General features: G+C 52.3%; 5 protein-coding genes across 5 annotated transcripts; 2 read left to right on the forward strand and 3 right to left on the reverse strand.

Annotated features, from left to right (window-relative positions):
* Nucleotides 1-1,659: 1,659 nt before the first annotated feature.
* On the forward strand, nt 1,660-2,070 carry LOC141462396 (histone H3). The gene has a single exon (XM_074144210.1). It carries the CDS (start codon nt 1,660-1,662, stop codon nt 2,068-2,070), a length of 411 nt encoding a protein of 136 aa, XP_074000311.1.
* Nucleotides 2,071-2,670: 600 nt separating this feature from the next.
* Nucleotides 2,671-3,081, reverse strand: LOC141479219 (histone H3). Its single transcript, XM_074168292.1, has one exon. The coding sequence runs from the start codon at nt 3,079-3,081 to the stop codon at nt 2,671-2,673; it is 411 nt and encodes a 136-aa protein (XP_074024393.1).
* A 1,888-nt stretch (nt 3,082-4,969) lies between these two features.
* On the reverse strand, nt 4,970-5,350 carry LOC141479221 (histone H2B 5). The gene has a single exon (XM_074168294.1). The coding sequence runs from the start codon at nt 5,348-5,350 to the stop codon at nt 4,970-4,972; it is 381 nt and encodes a 126-aa protein (XP_074024395.1).
* A 355-nt stretch (nt 5,351-5,705) lies between these two features.
* On the forward strand, nt 5,706-6,095 carry LOC141479220 (histone H2A-IV). Its single transcript, XM_074168293.1, has one exon. The coding sequence runs from the start codon at nt 5,706-5,708 to the stop codon at nt 6,093-6,095; it is 390 nt and encodes a 129-aa protein (XP_074024394.1).
* Nucleotides 6,096-6,871: 776 nt separating this feature from the next.
* Nucleotides 6,872-7,552, reverse strand: LOC141479218 (histone H1.03-like). The gene has a single exon (XM_074168291.1). The coding sequence runs from the start codon at nt 7,550-7,552 to the stop codon at nt 6,872-6,874; it is 681 nt and encodes a 226-aa protein (XP_074024392.1).
* Between the last annotated feature and the right edge of the window lie 16,956 nt (nt 7,553-24,508).

Below are 24,508 nucleotides of genomic sequence, written 5' to 3' on the forward strand. Positions count from 1 at the left end.
TTCAGCTTTCGCTAAAATCACCCCGGGATCGGGCTTCGCTTTCGCGTACATTGAGGGGCGGGGGTGTTACACAACCAACGAACGATGTGGGTGGTCTCTTTAAATGCCTGAAACCAAGGCTGTTCTGGAGAGGCGATGCTTGCTACGTTTCCCGGTGAGACACTCTAGAGGAATGGGGAACACCGAAAGCACAGACGGCTCAAGATGACCGTCTCCTTTTTTTTTTCTTCTCCAGTAAAAAGCTCCGGGCTGGACCCCACCCCCCTCCCGCCATCGCCAACCGTTAACGTTCTCACGGGCGACCGGAGGAAGCGATGCAGAGTGCCTCACGGCGTTCTGGCCCTCGAACCGCGCAGCCCCGCCTGTGCTCCCGAGCGCGGGCTGAGCCCCGGCGCTCTCCCCCGGTCAGGTCCGCTTCTCCCTCCGCCGCCGCTTCTCCGCGCCCCGAAAACCCTGCAGCCGAGCAGCCCGCGGGGCCGCGCAGCGGGGCGGGAGCGGCGCCGCCGTAGGGGTCGGTCGGTCCGACCTGAGTGAGGACTGCACGGCGCTCCCCAGCAGGCGGGCGTGGCGCAGCTCCCGGGAGGGCGGCCATTGGTCGCGGTGGCGCTCGCGGCTCGCAGCCCGTTCTGGCTTCACCAAGGCGCGCTCCGCCGAGGAGAGACGGGCCTTAAACCGAGGCGGGGGAGCACCCGGGAAACGTTCGCCCTGCGCGAAACGTCGGCTGCCGCCTGCGCCCGTCGCGTTCCTGCCGCGGCTCCGAACCGGACGCCGTTACTGTGTGGGAGCAAACAGCGAGCACTCGGGAGGGACGGAGGCTGCTGAGCGAAGGAGCCTCAGCCATCAGTCCCGATGCTGCGGGTTGGGGGAGGGGGGCGGGTTGGGAAGAGAATCATGGAGACAGAGTCTTTTGGGCTGGAAGGGGCTTCTAAAGGTCATCTGCAAGAAGCAGGGATATTGTCAACTAGATAAGGTTGCTCGGAGCTCCGTCCAACCTGACCTTGAATTTCTCCAAGGATGGGGCATCTACCACCTCTCTAGGCAACCTGTTTCAGTGTTTCACCGCCCTCAGCATAAAAAAAAACCCCAACTTTTTCCTGATATCTAGTCTAAAACTCCACTGTTTGAGTTTACAATCATTACCCTCTGTCCTATGGCAACACGCCCTGCTAAAAAGTTCCTCCCCATCTTTCTTATAAGCCCCTCTAAGAAGCCAAGTCCGAGGTGTGGACCGAGGGAGGTTGCTACACCGGTCACCCACGGTAGTTCCTGCGACCTCTCTCACCTCCCCGCCGCCCAAACCAAACTGCTCGCGGGGACAGTCCACCCGCATTGCTCCTTAGAACGCGAGGGAGCCGAGGCTAAAGCGGCCTAGCGAGCCAGAAAAGAGCAAGCGGCCGTGGCGGGAAGGGGGCGGGCGGGCCGGCCGGTTCGGGGGCTCGGGAGACGGAGGGGGCGGGGCGGGGGAAGGGGGGGGGGGGGAAGGGCCGGGTTTCCCGCCGGCGAGCGCGCGCCTTTCGAATGCCTGCGTCGCCCAATGGCAGCCGGCCTCTCGCGGGCGGCCAATCGGCGGGGAGCTTCGGCTATAAATAGCGCCGCGGCGGAGCAGCCCCACAGCCCGTTCTCTGCGGAGCGAGAGTGTTAAGTGGCGATTGCGGAGCGATGGCGCGCACGAAGCAGACGGCGCGTAAGTCGACGGGCGGGAAGGCGCCCCGCAAGCAGCTGGCCACTAAGGCGGCCCGCAAGAGCGCGCCGGCCACGGGCGGCGTGAAGAAGCCGCACCGCTACCGGCCCGGCACGGTGGCGCTGCGCGAGATCCGGCGCTACCAGAAGTCGACGGAGCTGCTGATCCGCAAACTGCCCTTCCAGCGCCTGGTGCGCGAGATCGCGCAGGACTTCAAGACCGACCTGCGCTTCCAGAGCTCGGCCGTCATGGCGCTGCAGGAGGCCAGCGAGGCCTACCTGGTGGGGCTCTTCGAGGACACCAACCTCTGCGCCATCCACGCCAAGCGCGTCACCATCATGCCCAAGGACATCCAGCTGGCCCGCCGCATCCGCGGGGAGCGTGCCTGAGGCTCCCGCCGCTGCCCCTCCCCGGCTCCAGCACACACTGAGGCAGCCCACACAGACCCAAAGGCTCTTTTAAGAGCCACTACACCAACAATAAAGGAGCTGTTATACTGTGGAATTCAAGTAAAATTTGTATTGTCCCCCATAAAATCATCAATCATAAATCATATCACTATTCAGTTACATAAAACTGGTATATATACAATGACAATTGCTTTAAAGGTTAATTGATTGCTTGAAAGCTGAATTCGGTTTGAGAGAATAAAGATCATGTATATTACAATGCCATTAACAAATGGAAAAAAGTTGAGGGTGACAGAGCACTGGAACAGGCTGTCCAGGGAGGTCGTGGAGTCCCCTTCTCTGGAGATTTTCAAGACCCACCTTGATGCGGTCCTGAGTAATGTGCTCTAGGCAATCCTGCTTTAGCAGGGGAGTTGGACTAAATGATCTCTAGAGGGGATTCCGTGAAAATGTTAGTTACCTTTACTAATTATTATCTTCTAAAAAGTTAAAGAACTGCATTAACAGCTCCTTTATTGTGCACTTGGTGGCTCTTAAAAGAGCCTTTGTGTTTAATGGTGGCAGGGGTGGGGCCACAGCTCAGGCACGCTCCCCGCGGATGCGGCGGGCCAGCTGGATGTCCTTGGGCATGATGGTGACGCGCTTGGCGTGGATGGCGCAGAGGTTGGTGTCCTCGAAGAGCCCCACCAGGTAGGCCTCGCTGGCCTCCTGCAGCGCCATGACGGCCGAGCTCTGGAAGCGCAGGTCGGTCTTGAAGTCCTGCGCGATCTCGCGCACCAGGCGCTGGAAGGGCAGTTTGCGGATCAGCAGCTCCGTCGACTTCTGGTAGCGCCGGATCTCGCGCAGCGCCACCGTGCCGGGCCGGTAGCGGTGCGGCTTCTTCACGCCGCCCGTGGCCGGCGCGCTCTTGCGGGCCGCCTTAGTGGCCAGCTGCTTGCGGGGCGCCTTCCCGCCCGTCGACTTACGCGCCGTCTGCTTCGTGCGCGCCATCGCTCCGCAATCGCCACTTAACACTCTCGCTCCGCAGAGAACGGGCTGTGGGGCTGCTCCGCCGCGGCGCTATTTATAGCCGAAGCTCCCCGCCGATTGGCCGCCCGCGAGAGGCCGGCTGCCATTGGGCGACGCAGGCATTCGAAAGGCGCGCGCTCGCCGGCGGGAAACCCGGCCCTTCCCCCCCCCCCCCTTCCCCCGCCCCGCCCCCTCCGTCTCCCGAGCCCCCGAACCGGCCGGCCCGCCCGCCCCCTTCCCGCCACGGCCGCTTGCTCTTTTCTGGCTCGCTAGGCCGCTTTAGCCTCGGCTCCCTCGCGTTCTAAGGAGCAATGCGGGTGGACTGTCCCCGCGAGCAGTTTGGTTTGGGCGGCGGGGAGGTGAGAGAGGTCGCAGGAACTACCGTGGGTGACCGGTGTAGCAACCTCCCTCGGTCCACACCTCGGACTTGGCTTCTTAGAGGGGCTTATAAGAAAGATGGGGAGGAACTTTTTAGCAGGGCGTGTTGCCATAGGACAGAGGGTAATGATTGTAAACTCAAACAGTGGAGTTTTAGACTAGATATCAGGAAAAAGTTGGGGTTTTTTTTTATGCTGAGGGCGGTGAAACACTGAAACAGGTTGCCTAGAGAGGTGGTAGATGCCCCATCCTTGGAGAAATTCAAGGTCAGGTTGGACGGAGCTCCGAGCAACCTTATCTAGTTGACAATATCCCTGCTTCTTGCAGATGACCTTTAGAAGCCCCTTCCAGCCCAAAAGACTCTGTCTCCATGATTCTCTTCCCAACCCGCCCCCCTCCCCCAACCCGCAGCATCGGGACTGATGGCTGAGGCTCCTTCGCTCAGCAGCCTCCGTCCCTCCCGAGTGCTCGCTGTTTGCTCCCACACAGTAACGGCGTCCGGTTCGGAGCCGCGGCAGGAACGCGACGGGCGCAGGCGGCAGCCGACGTTTCGCGCAGGGCGAACGTTTCCCGGGTGCTCCCCCGCCTCGGTTTAAGGCCCGTCTCTCCTCGGCGGAGCGCGCCTTGGTGAAGCCAGAACGGGCTGCGAGCCGCGAGCGCCACCGCGACCAATGGCCGCCCTCCCGGGAGCTGCGCCACGCCCGCCTGCTGGGGAGCGCCGTGCAGTCCTCACTCAGGTCGGACCGACCGACCCCTACGGCGGCGCCGCTCCCGCCCCGCTGCGCGGCCCCGCGGGCTGCTCGGCTGCAGGGTTTTCGGGGCGCGGAGAAGCGGCGGCGGAGGGAGAAGCGGACCTGACCGGGGGAGAGCGCCGGGGCTCAGCCCGCGCTCGGGAGCACAGGCGGGGCTGCGCGGTTCGAGGGCCAGAACGCCGTGAGGCACTCTGCATCGCTTCCTCCGGTCGCCCGTGAGAACGTTAACGGTTGGCGATGGCGGGAGGGGGGTGGGGTCCAGCCCGGAGCTTTTTACTGGAGAAGAAAAAAAAAAGGAGACGGTCATCTTGAGCCGTCTGTGCTTTCGGTGTTCCCCATTCCTCTAGAGTGTCTCACCGGGAAACGTAGCAAGCATCGCCTCTCCAGAACAGCCTTGGTTTCAGGCATTTAAAGAGACCACCCACATCGTTCGTTGGTTGTGTAACACCCCCGCCCCTCAATGTACGCGAAAGCGAAGCCCGATCCCGGGGTGATTTTAGCGAAAGCTGAATGTCCTCTGCTCCAGCCAGGCAGACGCAGATAACATCGTTTACCGCGAACACACACATACCCGCGCTTAAAGCTGAGAGCTCTTTCACACTATTATTCCTCCTTTGCCGAGAAGAACCCAGGACAGCTAAACACAAGTCACCACAGCATCAGCTCTTTTACTGAGAAGGTGGGTGGCTCTTAAAAGAGCCTTTGGGTGGAGCAGGTCTGGCACAGGGCGCAGAGGCAGCTTACTTGGAGCTGGTGTACTTGGTGACGGCCTTGGTGCCCTCGGAGACGGCGTGCTTGGCCAGCTCGCCGGGCAGCAGGAGCCGCACGGCCGTCTGGATCTCCCGCGAGGTGATGGTGGAGCGCTTGTTGTAGTGCGCCAGGCGCGAGGCCTCGCCGGCGATGCGCTCGAAGATGTCGTTGACGAAGGAGTTCATGATGCCCATGGCCTTGGACGAGATGCCCGTGTCGGGGTGCACCTGCTTCAGCACCTTGTACACGTAGATGGAGTAGCTCTCCTTGCGGCTCTTGCGCCGTTTCTTGTCACCCTTCTTCTGGGTCTTGGTGACCGCCTTCTTGGAGCCCTTCTTGGGCGCGGGGGCGGACTTGGCCGGCTCAGGCATCGCTGCAAACGCACGGCTCTCAACTCACTAACAGCGACCACTTAGCACGTACGAGATGAGGTCGAGTCCGCGGGAGTCCCCTTTATAGCGGCGCTGTGCAAAGCAGCAGCTCGACAGCGTCGCATCGCCATTGGTTGGAAGTTCTACCTTCGAACCGCACGCCCCGCGAAGCTTGGCTATTGGACACTTCTCGATTCGCGTTCCCATTGGCTGAAGAAACAACGCCTCCTTCACAGCCTATCAGAGAAAGCGCCGCCGCTCCGCCCGAGCAGTATATAAACGGGCTGGAGGGCGCGGCCCGGAGCAGCTTGTGTGACTGTGGTGCAGGCGGTTGTTTGTCTCCTGAGTCTCTGCCATGTCCGGCCGCGGGAAGCAGGGCGGGAAGGCGCGGGCCAAGGCCAAGTCGCGCTCGTCGCGGGCCGGGCTGCAGTTCCCCGTGGGCCGCGTGCACCGGCTGCTGCGCAAGGGCAACTACGCGGAGCGGGTGGGCGCCGGCGCCCCGGTGTACCTGGCGGCCGTGCTGGAGTACCTGACGGCCGAGATCCTGGAGCTGGCGGGCAACGCGGCCCGCGACAACAAGAAGACGCGCATCATCCCCCGCCACCTGCAGCTGGCCATCCGCAACGACGAGGAGCTCAACAAGCTGCTGGGCAAGGTGACGATCGCGCAGGGCGGGGTGCTGCCCAACATCCAGGCCGTGCTGCTGCCCAAGAAGACCGACAGCCACAAGGCTAAAGCCAAGTGAGCGCCTCGAAGAACAGCGCCCGGGGAGTCCTTCCCAGAGAAACCCAAAGGCTCTTTTCAGAGCCACCCACTAGATCACTGGAGAGCTGAAATGCTTTAAGTGTGCTTGGAAGCTCCTAAACAGGGATGTATCATGTTTTTCTCTAAGAAAAAAGAAAAAAAACACAACACCCAACAGAACAGTCATACCTTATTTTTTTTTTCATAGTTATATTTTAGAATATTTTTAAAACTATGCCTTGGTTGTGCAGGTCAGATTAGTTTTTTTGATGTTAGAATGAATTACCTCGGAAGGCGAAGCGTTTCGTGATTTAGATTCTACAGTTCTGCATCAATACGCAAATCAAGTCTTTCCCTTCCCTCAAGTTTGGGATGAGAGCGATCGAAAACCGTCCCCGCCCCTCCGCTTTGCCTCCCGTGTAGCTGCACACGCGGATGGGGAAAAGAAAGCGTTAAGTGCTGGCTACAAGGCTGTGTTTAAAACAAAATAAATAATAAATTTCAAGTCCCTAATTACTTACGCCGTCTTGAAGCAAAATTCACTCTCGAAGGAGTGAACCATTTCCCTGAAGTGGTGACGTTCCTCCCGCGGTCACAGGTGCCAGCTTCATGAACCCCCGTATGGAATAGATTTGAAAGCTCTAAAACCATTTCCAGCATTTATCCACAATATAAAAAAAGAACCACCTTGTTTCAGCTCTTTTTGAGAAAAAGTGGGTGGCTCTTAAAAGAGCCGTTGGGTTTAAGTGCGGAGCAAGAGTTTTCTCCCACGGGGATCTACTTCTTCTTGGGCGCCGCCTTCTTCGCCTTCGCCGCTTTGGGCTTGGCCGCCTTGGGCTTGGCTGCTTTGGGCTTCACCGCCTTCGCTTTAGCCGGGCTCTTGGCAGCTGCCGCCTTCTTGGGCTTGGCAGCCTTGGTCACCTTCTTGGGGCTCTTGGCCGCTTTCTTGGCCGCGGCGGCCGCCGGCTTCTTCGCTTTCTTAGGGCTCTTCTTCGCTGTCACTGCCTTCTTGGGCTTCTTGGCGGCGCTGGCGGGCTTCTTAGCTGCCGGCTTCTTGGGCTTGGCCGCAGTCGCCCGCTTCTTGGGAGCCTTCTCCTTCACTTCCCCGGGCTTCTTGCTGAGGCGGAAGGAGCCGGAGGCGCCGGTGCCCCTGGTCTGCACCAGGGTGCCCTTGCTGACCAGGCTCTTGAGCCCCAGCTTGATGCGGCTGTTGTTCTTCTCCACATCGTAGCCGCCGGCGGCCAGCGCCTTCTTGAGCGCGGCGAGGGAGAGCCCCTTGCGCTCCTTGGAGGCGGAAACGGCCTTGGTGATCAGCTCGGTGACGCTGGGGCCGGCGGGTTTGCGGGCTTTGGCGGCGCCCGCCGCTTTCTTCGGCTTCTTGGCGGCGGCCTTGGCGGCGGGGGCCGGGGCGGCGGCGGGCGCTGCCTCAGCAGCCGGGGCAGGAGCGGTCTCCGACATCGCAAAGCTGCGCGGTCGAGAGCGCGGCGGCTGTAGGAACGGCGGCGGCGCCCCTATTTATAGCAGCGCGGCGGGCGCTGATTGGTGCGTTGCCGAGCCCGCCCCGCCCCTCTTCTCCGGCGCTCTGCCGCTCGGCTTGTGTTTCTTCCTCCACAAAAAAGTGTGTTTTTCTTAAAAAAAACGTGACCACGGCACCCCGTTTCTTAGCAGCGTTGCTGGGGACAGAACGTATTTTTGTCTTGCGGCGTTTCTTTTAGCTGACAGTTAAAATGAGCTTCAAGCAAGCCAATAATCCCTGCGTTTGGGGATTGCACGCAGAGCTGGATGGTGAGATTTTTATTTTTCCTTTTGAATTAAAAATTTGCTTCTGACAGCACTGTCACAGTGACAGCGGATTCATGTTCCTGAGACGGTTTTTCATCAAGATAGCGCAAAGTGGAGGTAATGTCGAGACATTTTCTTAGCGAAAATTAGCTTTGAAAAGAAGCAAGTAACACAAAGTAGCCACTCTGCTCTCTATCTGGGTTATGATTTGTTTCCCGTAATACGGCTTCATCTCTTAAAAATAATGAAACCTTTGGACATAGTGGGCTATTTAGCTCTACTCGGAGCTAATAAAAAGTAAAAGAAAGGCAGTTTTCACTAGAAACTTTTATGTGTAAAACATCTCCCTCAATTCAGCAGGTACTTTCAACATTTCATAAAAAAGAAGACCTTTCACTGTTTCCCTCAATTCTCTGCGCACTTCTATTAATACTTTGGTGAACTATATTCCCATATTTTTCTCCAAAATACTTCTTTTGACTAAGCCAAATAGGTAAACACATTCATTTGTATGTTCTTATTTTAAAAGAGTGTTTATTTTAGTGCTTACTTTTACACTGTACTTCAGGCATTGTCAGCCAAGATCAGCAGTTGTGCAAAAAAAAAGAAAAAAAAATATTGTGTGCATGTTTCCTTTATGGAAAACAGAGGTAATGCTGCAGGCATTTCTTTAATAAAATTATATAAATTAAATATATTTTATTTATATTTAATTTAAATATAATTTATTTAATAAAATAATATCAATCAAGAGGTTTAATCAAACAATTATGTACTCAGAGGTGCTGAGATAAACTAGGGCATGATTTTTTCCAACCCATGAGTTATTGTGATGTGACATAAACTGAAAACACATAAAATCATTTTTTCCTGGGATGAGTTGGACAGAGGAGTGTCATGTTCAATAATATTTAGTACAATATGGGAAAGGAGACCCTGGTGATTATTTCATATGATTGAAAATGCAGTCGTTTGGCTTCTTTCTTTTTTTTTTTTGATCATATAATATTACACACCATCTTGTGGAGTTTTTGTGATGGGGGAGTCAGCTTTAAGAGCTTGTCAGTGGTGCTGGTTTACCATGACTAAAGCGCACCTAAAGTGTGAGAAACTGCCAAGAGATGTGGCAGCATTTCAGATGGGCTTTTGTCTATAGAAGACAAACAACAGAATAACATAACATGCAAGAGTATAAAACCTGAAGATAACGTGGATTTGGAGCCGACATCTATACAGATACTATATTTTATGGTAGTTTCACCTGCTGACCCCACTGCGGATTGTGGGTTGTGAACTACATTGTCACAGAAGTTAATCTTGGGAAAGACACACACCATTGAGGAGAAATTTCTGGGGATTAGTTCTGTAGCATACATATTTCCTTCAAATTCTGCATCTTACTCCCTTCTATTCACACCTATCCGAGTCAGTCCGCTGGTAGCTTTAGCTCTCAGTTCTTTTGATTCTCTGTGAATGCAATTTCCTAGGTTTAGGCTAGGCCTCTATCATTCTTCTAAACACCTTCTGTAGCAGCACAATCCTAGAGTAGTCTATATGTTCTCCTAAATGCTCCTTTTTCTGGTGCTCCAATGTTTTCACAATATATCTGGACTTTTTATTTTTGGGTTGGTGGGGTTTTTTTCAATCATAGACAGTTTTAGGCTCAGCAAAAGGAGGAAATGCAAAGAGATCTTGCAAATGTTGTCAGGTGGAGGGGAGGAAGGAAAAATAATCTTTCAAGTGTCCTTTAGTTCCTTTAATTTAATGGGCAACCTTATTTAAAAAAGTAATACTTTTTTCAAAGATCATTTTAACCTTTTTTTTTTTTTTCTGATAGGAAGTTTCGTAAAATGATGTATTCAATAAAAGACAGAATTACTTCCACTTCCTGTTTTTCCCTGAAAATAGTACCCAAGGAAATAGAGCATTTATTAAGATGGAAAAGTTTTGTGCAAAGGTAGAAGGTAGTGCTCACAGTGGACTGTGATGTTCGGACGTGACAAATTTCTCAGAACTTCAGGCAGAAATATGAGGACTCATTTTTCTCCTGATGTTGGATAAATGCTTTCATGAAGGTTCTTTTGAGCCTAAGTGACTGTAGAATCATAGAATGTTTTGGATCAGAAGGGACATACAGAGATCTTCTAGTCCAAATGCCCTGCCATGGGCAGGGACATCTTCCGCTAGATCAGGTTGCTCAAAACCCCGTCCAACCTGACCTTGAACACTTCCGATGATGGAGCATCCACAGCTTATCGGGGCAACATGTTTCTGTATCCCACCACCCTCATTGTAAAAAATTTCTTCTATATGTCCCATCTAAATCTAAGCTCTTTCAGTTTAAACTGTTGCCTCTTGTCCTGTCACTACAGGCCCTGGTGAAAAATCTCCATCTTTCTTATAAGCCCCCTTTATATATTGATAGGCCGCAATAAGGTCACACAACACCATTCTCTTCTCCAGGCTGAACAATTCCAAGTCTCTCTTTCTTCACAGGAGAGATGTTCCAGCCCTCTGATCATTTTTATCATTCTCCTATGGACCTGCCCAAACAGGTCCATGTCTTCCTAGTGCTGGGGACCTCAGATCTGACTGCAATACACCAGGTGGGGTCTCATGAGAGCAGAGCAGAGGGGGAGTATTAACTCCCTCAATCTGCTGGCCATGCTTCTTTTGATGCAGCCCATGATATGCTTGGCTTTCTGGGCTGCAAGTGCACATAGCCAGCTCATATCCAATTTTTCATTCACTACTGTCCCCAAGTTGTTCTCTGCAGAACTGCTCTTAACTAATTCATCCCCTAGTCTGTACTGATATTGGAGATGGCGGCAACCCAGGTGCAGAGCCTTGCACTCGGCCTTGTTAAACTTCATGATGTTCATATGGGTTCACCCCCCAAGCCTGTAAAAGTCCCTCTGGATGGCATCCCTTCCTTCTAGTATATCAACTGCTCCGCTCAGCTTAGTATCATATACAAACTTGCTGAGGGTGCACTCAGTCCCACTATCTATGTTATTAATGAAGGTATTAAATAGTATTGGTCCCGGTATGGACCCTTACAGGAAACTACTCATTACTGGTTTCCACTTGAACATTGAGCCATTGGCTGTAACTCTTTGGATGCAGCCATCCAACCAATTCCTTATCCATTTTATAGTCCATCCATCAAATCCATACCTCCCCTCAGTCACCTCCCAGCTAGAACTCAACCTGGCCATTAATATAAGGGACAACAAAAAAAGTTTCTATAAATACATCAACAAAAAGAGAGTGACAGAGAATGTCCATCCCTTACTGGATGCGGGGGGAAACCTTGCAACCAAGGATGAGGAGAAGGCTGAGATACTTAATGCCTTCTTTACCTCTGTCTTTAATAGTCAGACCAGCTACCCCCAGGGTGTTCAGCTTCTTGGGCTGGAAGATAAGAATGGCGAACAGAACAACTCCCCTGTAATCCAGGAGGAAGTGGTTAATGATTTGCTTATGCACCTGGACACGCATAAGTCTATGGGGCCGGATGGCATTCACCCAAAGGTTCTCAGGGAGCTGGCAAGAGAGCTCACCAAGCCTCTCTCCATTATTTATCAACAATCCTGGTCAACAGGAGAGGTGCCAGATGACTGGAGGGTGGCCAATGTGACGCCCATCTACAAGAAGGGCCAGAAGGAGGATCCTGGAAACTACAGGCCTGTCAGCCTGACCTCAGTACCGGGAAAGATCATGGAGAGGATCATCCTGAGTGAGCTCTCAAGGCATGTGCAGGGCAGCCAAGGGATCAGGGCCAGCCAGCATGGGTTTATGAGAGGGAGGTCCTGCCTGACCAACTTGATCTCTTTCTATGACCATGTGACCCGCTTTCTCAATGAGGGGAAGGCTGTGGATGTTGTCTACCTGGACTTTGGTAAGGCCTTCGACACCGTCCCTCACGGCATTCTCCTGGAGAAACTGGAGAATCATGGCATAGACAAGTGTACCCTCCGCTGGATAAAAAACTGGCTGGATGGCCATGCCCAGCGAGTTGTGATTAATGGAGCAAAATCTGGTTGGCGGCCGGTCATCAGTGGTGTCCCTCAGGGCTCAGTTTTGGGGCCAGTCTTGTTCAATATCTTCATTGATGATCTAGATAAGGGGATTGAGTGCACCCTCAGTAAGTTTGCGGATGACACCAAGGTAGGTGGGAGTGTTGATCTGCTTGAGGGTCGACAGGCTCTACAGAGGGACCTGGACAGATTGGACCAATGGGCCAAGGCCAATGGGATGAGGTTTAATAAGGCCAAGTGCCGGGTCCTGCATTTTGGTCACAACAACCCCAAGCAACGCTACAGGCTTGGGGAAGAGTGGCTGGAAAGCTGCCTGGCAGAAAAGGACCTGGGAGTGTTAGTGGACAGCCGGCTTAACATGAGCCAGCAGTGTGCCCAGGCAGCCAAGAAGGCCAACGGCATCCTGGCTTGTATCAGGAATAGCGTGGCCAGCAGGAGCAGGGAAGTCATCGTGCCTCTGTACTCGGCACTGGTGAGGCCTCACCTCGAGTACTGTGTTCAGTTTTGGGCCCCTCACTACAGGAAAGACATTGAAGTGCTGGAGCGTGTCCAGAGGAGAGCCACCAAGCGGGTGAGGGGTCTGGAGAACAAGTCCTATGAGGAGAGGCTGAGGGAACTGGGCATGTTTAGTTTGGAGAAGAGGAGGCTGAGGGGAGACTTCATTGCCCTCTACAACTACCTGAAAGGAAACTGTAGAGAGGCGGGGGTTGGCCTCTTCTCCCAAGGGAATAACGACAGGACCAGAGGAAATGGTATGAAGCTGCGGCAAGGGAGGTTTAGATTAGATATTAGGAAGAATTACTTTACTGAAAGAGTGGTCAAGCACTGGAACAGCCTGCCCAGGGAGGTGGTGGAGTCACCATCCCTGGAGGTATTTAAGAAACGTGTAGACGTGGCTCTTCAGGGCATGCTCTAGTGCCTGGGATTGTTGGTTTGTGGTGGGGTGTTGTGTGTGAGGTCGTGGGTGTGGGGTTTAGTTGGTGGGTGCTTTTTTTTTTTTTTTTTTTTGGGGGGGGGGGGTTGTTGTTTGTTTGGTTTTGTGTGTTGTGTGTGTTTGTTTGTTTGTGTGGTTTTTTTGTTTTTTTTTTATGTGGTTGGACTCGATGATCTCAAAGGTCCCTTCCAACCACTAAGATTCTGTGATTCTGTGATTCTGTCTTCCATATGCTTCGATGTGGCTTCCAGGAGGATCTGTTCCAGGATCTTACCAGTCACAAAGGTAAGGCTAACTGGTCAGTAGTTCCTGGGACCCTCCTTTTTAAAAAAATGGGTGTGATATTCCCTTTTCTCCAGTCACTGGGGATTTCACCTGACTGTTGTGACTTTTCAAATATGATGGAGAATGGCTTAGCAGCTGCACCTGCTGGTTCCCTTGGGACCCTGCATGCATCTTGCCAAGTCCCATGGACTTGTATATGTTCAGGTTCCTCAGATGATCTTCTCCTACAATGGGAGGGACTTTGTTCCCCCCTGTCCCTCTCTTGAGGTTCAAGGACTTGAGAGGTGTGGGTGGGTAGAGAGATTGCGAGTGAAAACTCAGGCAAAAAATCTGTTGAGTACCTCAGCTTTCTCTGTATCAGTTGTCACTAGGTTTCCTGTCTTATTTATTAGGGCCCTCATTTTCTCTGGTCTTCCCTTTCTGATCAACATACCTGCAGAAGCCCTTATTATTATTCTTCACATCCCTTGCCAAATTTAGCTCCAAATGTGCCTTACCTTTCCTGATCCTATCCCTACACAAGTGGACAGCATCCCTATATTCTTCCCAGGATGCATGTCCCTGCTTCCATGACCTGTGCGTTTCCTTCTTGCACTTCAATTCAACCAGAACTCACTCAGCCAGTTTGGTCTCCTGCCTTCCTTGCCTGATTTCTTACCTGTGGGAATTGAGAGGATTTGTTCTCTAAGAAAAACATCCTTAAATAGCTGCCAGCTCTGTTCTGCTCCTTTATCCCTGAGGGCAGTTTCCCAGGGGTTCCATTGTCATAGAGGCTTGCAAAATTAAATTTTGACAAGTCGCAAATTCAAAATAAACTTTATTCTAACCAAAATTGTTTAGCAGAGAACTGACTGGAAATTAGGTGTATCAAAATTGTTTAACACTCCAACAGCATTAGTAAACCACAGGTTTAGAATGTATGAGGAAATTAATACTACATGACTTAAGAATTTCTTAAGCTTTAGAAATGACGATTCAAAATGTGCACAATCACGCACCAATAAAATGAGGGCTCTCACCCTGTACAGGAGATGAACCATGGAATGGCATCCCAGCCAACGGGGAGAGTCCCTGACCACAGACCTGTTGCTCTGAGAACCATCTCTACATGGCTTTTTTGCGGGGCCTTGTTTATACCCTATTAGAACTTTATCTGTGATCATCCAGGGTCATGTAGCCACCCCATTGGCTGAATTGGCTGAAGACCCCAACTTCTTCTCCTTTTGACCAAAATGCATACATGTTGGCCCCCACCATGTGGGCTTCACAAGAACTGTGGTGGGAAGTTTTCACGGGCTTTTGCCCGGTTTTTATTAGGTCTTTCTCAGATCTTTGTCAGATCTCTGTCGGGGTGAGTGCATCTGCCACACCCATCCACTAGCTTCTTAAACATCTGAAAGTCCACTAAAATTCAAGGTCTTGACTTTACTTTTTGCCTGGTGCATAACTCTCAAGTTCGTGATGGGCCTGGACCCAGGCTGCAACCCAGGCTGCCACCAGTCTTGACCTCTCCAGTTAGTTTTTTCTGTTGGTGAGCAACAGGTCCGGTAGTGCTTCTCCTCTGGTTGGGTTGTCTTTCATCTGGATTAAAAAATTATCTTCAGTGCACATGAGGAATCTTCTGGACCAGTTACAACTTGCTGTGCCACTTTTCCAGCAGCTGTCAGGTTCACTGAAGTCCTCCAGCAGCATCAGGGCCTGCAAGTATGATGCTTCCTGTGGTTGAAATAAGAAAGCTTCAACATCCACCCCTTGATAGAGCAGCCTATAGTAAATATCAACCATTAGGTTTCCTTTGTTTGCTTGGCCCCTAATTTTCAGCCATAAGCTCTCAAGAGTTAGTTAATCACTGATTTTCAAAGGCAATTGTGTGCAATCAATTAATTCTTTTACATAGAGAGCAACCAGCCCAGACATACAGACACCTTTCCTTCCTTGCTTGTCCCTTCTGAACTGTTTATAGTCATTGATTGCAGCATTCTAGTCTTGTGATTCATCCCATCAAGTGACTGTGCTGGACTTTTACTATTTGCACAGGAGGATATATGGAGGTACCCATCTCACAGATGCAGCTGAGGAGGCAGGACTGCCACATACTTAGGCATACTTCAAGCAGGGTGATCAAGCTCATGCATTAAGACTATAGCTGGGAAGCCCCATTCATGTGTTTTTCACCTTGGGCTGGGTAAGGCTGCACAGCATCTTCAATATTTTTTGAAGCAAGTAGCTCCTCCTGATGCCTGTGTTGCTGAGAATTCATACTTTATATATGTGATCCAGTTAAATCCATTCTGACTTATAGAATCATAGAATCATAGAATCGTCTAGGTTGGAAGAGACCCTTGGGATCATCGAGTCCAACCATCTACCCTACTCTACAAAGTTCTCCCCTATACCATATCCCCCAACACCACATCTAAACGGCTCTTAAGCACATCCAGGGATGGTGATTCAACCACCTCCCTGGGCAGCCTATTCTAATGCCTGACCACTCTTTCTGTGAAAAATTCTTTCCTAACGTTCAGTCTAAACCTACCCTGCTGGAGCTTGAAGCCATTCCCTCTCATTCTGTCATTAATTACCTGTGCGAAGAGACCAGCACCAACCTCTCTACAGTGTCCTTTCAAGCAGTTGTAGAGAGTGATGAGGTCTCCCCTCAGCCTCCTCTTCCTCATACTAAACAGTCCCAGCTCCTTCAACTGCTCTTCATATGATTTGTGTTCCAGGCCCTTCACCAGCTTCGTTGCCCTCCTCTGCACTCGCTCCAGCACCTCGATCTCTCTCTTGTATTGAGGTGCCCAAAACTGGACACAATACTCGAGGTGTGGCCTCACCAGTGCTGAGTACAGGGGCACAATCACCTTCCTACTTCTGCTGGTCACGCTATTTCTAATACAAGCCAGGATGCCGTTGGCTTTCTTGGCCACCTGGGCACACTGCTGGCTCATATTCAGCCGCTTGTCAATTAGAACCCCCAGGTCTCTTTCTTCCAGGCAGCTTTCCAGCCACATTTCCCCAAGCCTGTAGCGCTGCTTGGGGTTATTGTGGCCCAAGGGCAGAACCTGGCACTTGGCCTTGTTGAAACTCATACCATTGATGTTGGCCCAATGATCCAATCTATCCAAGTCTCTCTGTAGAGCTTCCCTATCCTCCTGGGAATCAACACTCCTGCTTAACTTGGTGTCATCTGTGAACTTGCTGATGATACACCCTATGTCCTTGTCGAGAATGGGTGCTCCAGGTACATGAGAAACATAAATGAAGTCACAGGGTCATTTAAGGCATTTCAAATCTGCCCTTAATGTAACTGCAGACTTTGGATAATTTGGGAGATATCTTTTGTCCGTGGATGATGGATTTTATTTAAAAAACAATTTATATGATGTTCTACATCATAACACATTGTTACATGAGTAAGAAAAATTCATGTCTCAATAGGGAAGGGATTACAGCTGCGTACTGTTCAGTCTCCAGTAAAGGACTCTTCCCAATGACAAAAGGGTTTTGTATTCATATAGATTTAAAATTCCAGATAGATCTTTACTCTCTTAAAATAAGAGATCCATGACCAGAGGTATGGTATGCATTAGGAAGAAAATTTAGTTATTACAAGGGGATAAACAGATACAGCTTTCTTCATTTTTTCTTAAAATTATCTCCTTGGAAAAATATTCAGATTTTATAAAAATTTTTTTTTTTTTTTGGTTCAAAGCAAGAGAGAAATCGCTCCTTGATCATTCCAGACCACATAGTTTTCCATAACTTCAAAGCTCAGTTAAGGCATAATTCCAAGAATCAGTTCAGATTAATCAATCAAGCAAGCAATCAGTGATATTATGAAGTTTCATGTTTAGTATTTAATGTTCCAATGTGATATAAATATGTATGAAAATGTTACTGTACTGAATGAATTTATATGTGTATAATAATGGTTTAATAAAAAGCCTAATTTTGCCAGTGGGGGATGTGAATTTAGGCAGAGAGAAAGTAGCCAGTCATCGCTCTTCCTTTCTGCTTAACCCTTTTTAAGGTTTTTTTAACCCTTTCTGCTTAACCCTTTAATAAGCTGAGAGGGCCACAGGGTACACAAAATATGACATGTCTGGAAAATGTGTGCACAAGCTGGAGACCAGAAGGCTGTGTAGAATGGAAACTCTGGGTATCACAAATTTGAATATTTCTAATTGTTCAGGCAAATATTTGAGACCTTTTGAGGGGAACACGAACATGTGAAATAACACATTTCAATGCTACATGAAAGTGACACTTCCTTTGCTGCTGCACACGTTGTGCATGTCGTCTGGGATCTCCCAATGCAGCATGTCTGGACTGCTGTTGCCTGCCCTGTGTGTTGGGGAAGAGCAGCTCCTTCCCGCTATGGGTTACTCTGGGGAAAGAGGTGGCATTCTCCTTCCTGGGCTGTCCACTCCACAAACAACCTCAGCAAAGGTGCTGTGCCACACGGCCAACGTTTCATTTGCATCTCAAGACAGTGAGAACAAAATTTTAGTTTTGACTTCTGCCTGGCACCTGCAACAATGTGGGTCTGGGTTTTGTCGGGGAGAAATAAGAAGTGACAAACATGTAATGGTACGTCTTGTTGCAGAACTGAACCATCCTGTACAGTCTTCTACAAACTGCAGGCAGCACAGGCAGAGATTGAGTGGCTGAGACACTTCCTAGCTGCATGGTGCCTTGGCTCTGAAGACCTGTGATCATGAAATTATGCATTTCAGAACGAGCTTGTGTTCCTCTCTTTCCAGCTGATACTCAGGAAGTCATAGTGGGATTTCTGTTCCCAGGAGCCGCTTGAGTTTCTTGCTACAGTCCCTACCTGCTGTTTCCTCCTTCCTCTTCCTCAAAAAAAGAAGTGTTACAGGCCTTGCAGATTATTCTGAAAGCTTCCCTGACAAGGTTGTTCTGCATGCAGCCCGGTATTCACAGAATACGTGAATCTCATTCACAGAATGAGATCAGTAAAATCAGCGGGATGTACTTGACACCCCTATTTTTTGATGATTTCTTCTCTTAACCTGGCTCATGAGTACCCTGACTGCCCCGTCTGTCAGAAGGACCTCTGCAGAGGAAAGCGGAGCAGGGATGGTGGCAGTGATAAAGGGCAGCCACGGCCCTGGATCACTGGGGAAGTCCGCATGTACGAGCTTGGGACAACGTCGACCCAGGAAAGTGCAACCAGTGGAGTAAGAGATGCACAGGCACAGTATATAAGGTAAAGCCTGAGCCTAAATGCAATTCCAAAGCCAAGGGGTGGAGGGCAAGATCTCGAGAGATCCTCAAACAAGTCACCTTCAAGTCTGCCGAAAGGAAAGGGAAGAAGAAGGTCCTAGCAAAAAGCAGCATGTTTTCCTTATGCGAACAGAATCCGATTGGATGCAGAAGTACCAGCAGAACTGAAATGAAATCTTCCTGTACACTGCTGATGTGATGAATAAAGCTTTTTTGTTCTGCTTTTGTCACAGGGTCGGGTTTTCCATCGCGTGGAACCGGTGCCCAGAACTCCCCTTCCAAATATCAGTCTGTGTTCAGGGAATCAGTTCTTGCATGAGATCTGAAAGCACACAAAAAGTTAGGAGGGGGACAGGCTGGCCGAATATCTCTGTGGGCTGTTACTGTGGGGAAGACAGTGCTTTTCAAGAACAAAAGGGTGCTAAAGCCCCTGTCTTCAGATGTGTAAATTTTTTTTCTTTATCTTAAATACGTTCCCATTTCTTTTGATATCGGGATTGTAGGTCCACCCTGAGCAAAGAGTTCAGCTTACATGTTTTCAGCTTACTTTTTTTTCAGCTTTCCGTACAATTTAGTTTGTGTCTAGAAAGACATCAAACTAACCTTTGTGACTCCCTTACGTTTGTGGATGCTGGGCGAAGTTTGATAAGAAACTCCCAAAGGAAAACTGATTTATACTGCCTAAGATTTATCTATTTATCTATTTATTTATTTTAATGCGCCTTCTGTTGCTGATTCCATCTCTTGCCATTTAATTTCATTTCCCGGACAATATGCAATACACACCAGAGTCTATGAGGGAGAAGACTTTGGCAGGCAAAAAATGGCAGAGTTGACACGTCTGCAAAAATCCAACGAGAGTGTTAATTTAGATTCTCTTCATCTGAAGAAAAAGAAAAATCCTGGAACCATGCGACTTTATAAGGGCACAGATCGTATGCAAACGAAAGTGTTAAGTTGTTTGGAAAATGATTTATTTACGTCGGTAATGGCTGCCATGGTTTTGAGGAGAGAAGGCACTTCATCCCACCACTGAGAAGAGGAACTTTATCCTCACCTCACGCCAAGTATTCTCACCGCTATTGTTAACTATTCCACTCTGAGGGAGCCGTACGAAGCTGTTCTTGGACAGCTAAGGATAACACAGAAAATCAATTAGTGATTAATGTGTAGCTCTTAATTAGGCGAATGGTGGTTTCCCTGCCGAATCTGTGCACGTGAGTATGTGCTATTTACGGAAAGGGTGTGCTCCTCCCTGATAATCTGTCTACACAAAGGCTGGGAGGAGAGTTTGGATTGCTGAAGGGCACAGTGCCGGGCCGCCCCGAGCGCTGCCTATGCAGACTTCCCCGTGTCGCAAGGAACGAGGGGTCGCTGAGGTCTCCGCGTCGCCCCTTCGCTGCTTGGGATCCCTCCCACGGCCGTGTGTGTGCCCGGGACTCGGAACCGTGGAGAGGTGATGGAGTGTGCTGGCCTAAAGGTCGAGGAAATTGTGGAGGAACCAGCGTGGGAAAATGGAGAGGAGGGGGGGGCGGTGTTGTGTAAGCAGTCAGTGCCCCGCTGTGACTCAGCCCTGAGCCCGGTCGCCGCAGGCTCTTCTCTCCAATCTCTCCATTCGTGGCTATTTCCCGTGCGAGCGAGCTCCGCCACAGCTCTGGGCACCAGCAAACGGAGAGGGGTATCTGGGGAGGACTCCAATACTTCCTTTCGGGATAAAACACTGATTTTACCTCAGCAGTTCCCACACTTAGAAAACTTCCACCTACAATCGCCTTTCGCTCAACACCCAGACAAGAGAGAGCCTTTCAGTAGCGCGGGGAGAAGCAGGGCAGGGCAGGGCTATTGCCGGCCCTAGACAGAGCGGGCGAGGTGGGGTTGCAGCGGCTGGGGAGAGGAGCAGCCCCGCGACACGGCTGGGAGCGTGAGCAACCCCTCTCTTTCCGCACTTACAGCTGAAGCCCGACAAGGGTTAATTTTGGGCTGATGAGTACGATAGCTCCGTTCAAGGGCTTCCGGCAGCGGTGCAAGAAACAGAAGGGAATTGAATCTCTAACACGTACATTTCCAGAAAGAAATAGCCAGATGAAACAAATGTAAATTCGTTATAGGAATATGTGTGGAATTAACCTCTCAGTCACAAGGCTGGACCGGGAGAGGAATCGGGAGCAGAGCACGGCGGGACGCTATGCGGCGGCCGGAGAGGAATAAGCCACGGCTTTACACTGTGCCTTTACACCTTCGCGACCATCCCGTTTTATCTAGGCTGAGCGAGTGGGTCCCACCGCCGATTGAGCCTCGGGCAGTGCAGGGCAGGGCGGGCAGCAGGGGAGCGCCGTGCTCGGCAAACGGGAACGCGGAAATCCACCAGTAGGTAAGAAATGCCGGCGCTGTGCCGTGGTGGCTTACGCAAGCTCGACCGAAGAAACTCGAAACGAAACTGGTAAAAGATGATCAACGTGAAGTGTACAACATACTCTCTCCCACGTCTTCAAGCAGCGGGAGGAAGATCTTCTGTCCCGTCTCAAGTGCTCGGGGATCCCAACACGGAGCACTTGTTACAGTGATCTTACAGACAGCTTCTCTCAACAGCCCAATGTTGCGTCTCAGTACACACACTTTGTTCTTGAAAAAAACTTCACTTCCTTAATGTTCTGTAACATGTTTATCATAAAGTGATATTCAAACACATAGAGCGTGTCCCCGACACACACAGAGGACACACTGTGCTCCTGAAAAAAAAAAAAAAAAAAAAAAAAAGACAGGGCACCCCGAAACACACATTAGCTTTTCACCCCCTGACGCAGCCATCAGCGCGCACAGACCGACACACACGTCGCTCCGCGCAGACGGCGCACACATCGCTCTGCTTTAAGGCGCAGCCATCGGTCAGTGCCCGACACCGCACACATAGCTGTTCTTCCGATGACACACACATCGCTCCGCTCCTCCCCTACACAGGCATCGCTTCATAGCGTCGGCGTCCGTCCCCTGCCTTCCCCGAAACGCATCGCTCTGCGCCGACGGACACACACATCCCGAAACGCATCGCTCTGCGCCGACGGACACACACATCCCTCATCGCCCCGCCACGCACACGTTCCCCCGCGTACCACACAGCCATCGCTCTGAGCCCCCTGCCCCAGACACCGTCGTTCTGCCTCCTCCCCCAAAACACATTACCCTTACGTCCCGACACACACGGCGCTCTGCACCGCCTGAACAAACACATCGCTCAGCCCCCAGCAGCGCACGCACCGCTCTTCGTCCAATCGCACACACATCGCTCTGCGACGTCTTCGTCCCGTCCCCCACCTCCTTTCTCCGCCCTGCCGCCCCCTCTCCACCCCACACTTCTCCGAAACGCATCGCTCTGCCCCGACGGACACTCCCATCGCTCCGCTCCGCTCCCCGAAGTCACTCCCATCGCTCTGCGCCGGCTGACAGACACTTCACCCTTCGTAACATAGTCCCGTCGCTCTGCGCCTCACGAAACACCCATCGCTCTGCGGCGGCGTCGCCGTGGCCCTCAGCCCCCTTCCCCGAAACACATCGCTCTGCCCCGACGGACACGCATAACGCTCCGCTCCCGCAACGCTCCCATCGCCCTGCACAGCCTGACGAACATATCGCTCCGTACCCAACGACACACGGACCGCGTATACGCCTCCGTTGCGATGACAAGCACATCGCTCCGAGCCCCAAGATCGGAGCGTAGATCCCTCTGAGTCCCCCACAACACACATCGTCCTGCGCCCCTAAGACGCACGAATGAGCCCGCGCCCCGCGACCATCGTACTGGGTACGACAGGCCGTCGATCTGCGCCTCCAGAAACACACCTCCCCCCCGAAAATGCATAATTAGGATCCTCATTACCATTACGCTCCGACACAGATATTGACCTATGCCTCCTCGAAACTTATCGCCCTGAGGCCAGCGACACACACATCGCCGTGCTCGACGACGGAGAAACACAGCGCTCCGCTCCTTCCGTACACACGCACGACGACGGACACACCGTCGCATCGCTCCCCGAAGACACTCCCATCGCTCTGCGCCGCCTGACAAACACGGCCCCCAGCGTACCATAGTCCCATCGCTCTACGGCGTCTTCGTCCCGTCCCGCCCCCCCTGCCCCCTTCCTTCTCCGAAACGCATCGCTCTGCCCCGACGGACACTCCCATCGCTCCGCTCCCCGACTAACACTCCCATCGCTCCGCTCCGCCTGACAAACACAGCTCCCAGCGTACCATAGTCGCAACGCTCTGCGCCTCCCGAAACACACATCGCTCTGCGGCGTCTTCGTCCCGCCCCCTCCCCCCCCCCTTCCTTCTTCGAAACACATCTCTCTGCCCCTACGGACACACCATCGCTCCGCTCCCCTAAGACATTCCCATCCCTCGGCACCGAAAGACAGACACTTCACCCTTCGTACCATAGTCCCATCGCTCTACGTCTCACGAAGCACACATCGCTCTGCGGCGTTGTCGCCACCCTCATGACCTTCCCCCCCCCCCCCCCATCCGCCAAAACACATTGCTCTGCTCCCCCAACACTCGCTATTTCCTGAGTGCAACGACACACGCAGCGTTCCGCTTCTGCCCTACACACTCGTCGCTCCGGTCCCCGAAGAGACTCCCATCGCTCTGCGCCGCCTGACAATCGCGGCGCGCAGCGTACCATAGTCGCAACGCTCTGCGCCTCCCGAAGCACGCATCTCTCTGCGGCGTCTTTGTCCCGTCCCGCTCCCCACGCCTCCATCCTTCTCCGAAACGCATCGCTCTGCCCCCGACGGACACTCCCATCGCTCCGCTCCCCTAAGACATTCCCATCGCTCGGCACCGACAGACAGACACTTCACCATTCGTACCATAGTCCCATCGCTCTGCGCCTCACGAAACACACATCGTCCAGCGGGGTTGTCGCCGCTCTCCCCCGCAACCCCTTCCCCGAAAACACATCGCTCTGCGTCCCTAAACCACCTTACCCTTGCCTCCTAACACACACAGTGCTCTGCTCCCCCTGACATACGCTACGCTCTGAGAGCTACAAGGCACACATCGTTACGCCCCGACGGACGCTCCCATCGCTCTGCTCCGATGGGTAAACACATCGCTCTGACACCGGTGACAGACACGCACACATCGCTCCGCTCCTCCCCCACACAGGAGCCGCTCGGCTCCCCGAAGTCGCTCCCATCGCTCTGCGCCGGCTGACAGACACTTCACCCTTCGTAACATAGTCCCGTCGCTCTGCGCCTCACGAAACACCCATCGCTCTGCACCAACGGCGGCGTCGCCGTGTCCCCTCACCCCCTTTCCCCGAAACACATCGCTCTGCCCCGACGGACACGCATAACGCTCCGCTCCCGCAACGCTCCCATCGCCCTGCACAGCCTGACGAACATATCGCTCCGTGCCCCACGACACACGGACCGCGTATACGCCTCCGTTGCGATGACAAGCACATCGCTCCGAGCCCCAAGATCGGAGCGTAGATCCCTCTGAGTCCCCCACAACACACATCGTCCTGCGCCCCTAAAACACACGAATGAGCCCGCGCCCCGCGACCATCGTACTGGGTACGACAGGCCGTCGATCTGCGCCTCCAGAAACACACCTCCCCCCCAAAATACGTAGATTTAGGACCCCCAAAACTCATTACCATTACGCCCCGACACAGATATTGACCTATGCCTCCCCGAAACTTATCGCCCCGAGGCCAGCGACACACACATCGCCGTGCTCGACGACGGAGAAACACAACGCTCCGCTCCTTCCGTACACACGCACGACGACGGACACACCGTCGCATCGCTCCCCGAAGACACTCCCATCGCTCTGCGCCGATGCATCGCTGCGCGCCCAGCGGTACTGTAGCCTCTCCGCGCCACCACGCCGCCGTTTCCTCCCTAGGACACACAACGGCCGCGCAGGTGATTGCGGTGACCACAAACCCAAGATGACACACATCGTGCAGCACCGATTAAAAAGCATACATTCCGCTGTGCGATCCACAGTGGGATTGCGAAATCATATCTTATATTTCAATGACTCATAAGCCCGGAGGAGGAGGGGTTTCCCGCCCTGTCGTTACATCCACGCTGATATAAAAGGAGCTCCCGCGGG

The sequence above is a fragment of the Numenius arquata genome, chromosome 2 (genome assembly GCF_964106895.1).
Source record: "Numenius arquata chromosome 2, bNumArq3.hap1.1, whole genome shotgun sequence".
NCBI classification, from domain to species: Eukaryota; Metazoa; Chordata; class Aves; order Charadriiformes; family Scolopacidae; genus Numenius; species Numenius arquata.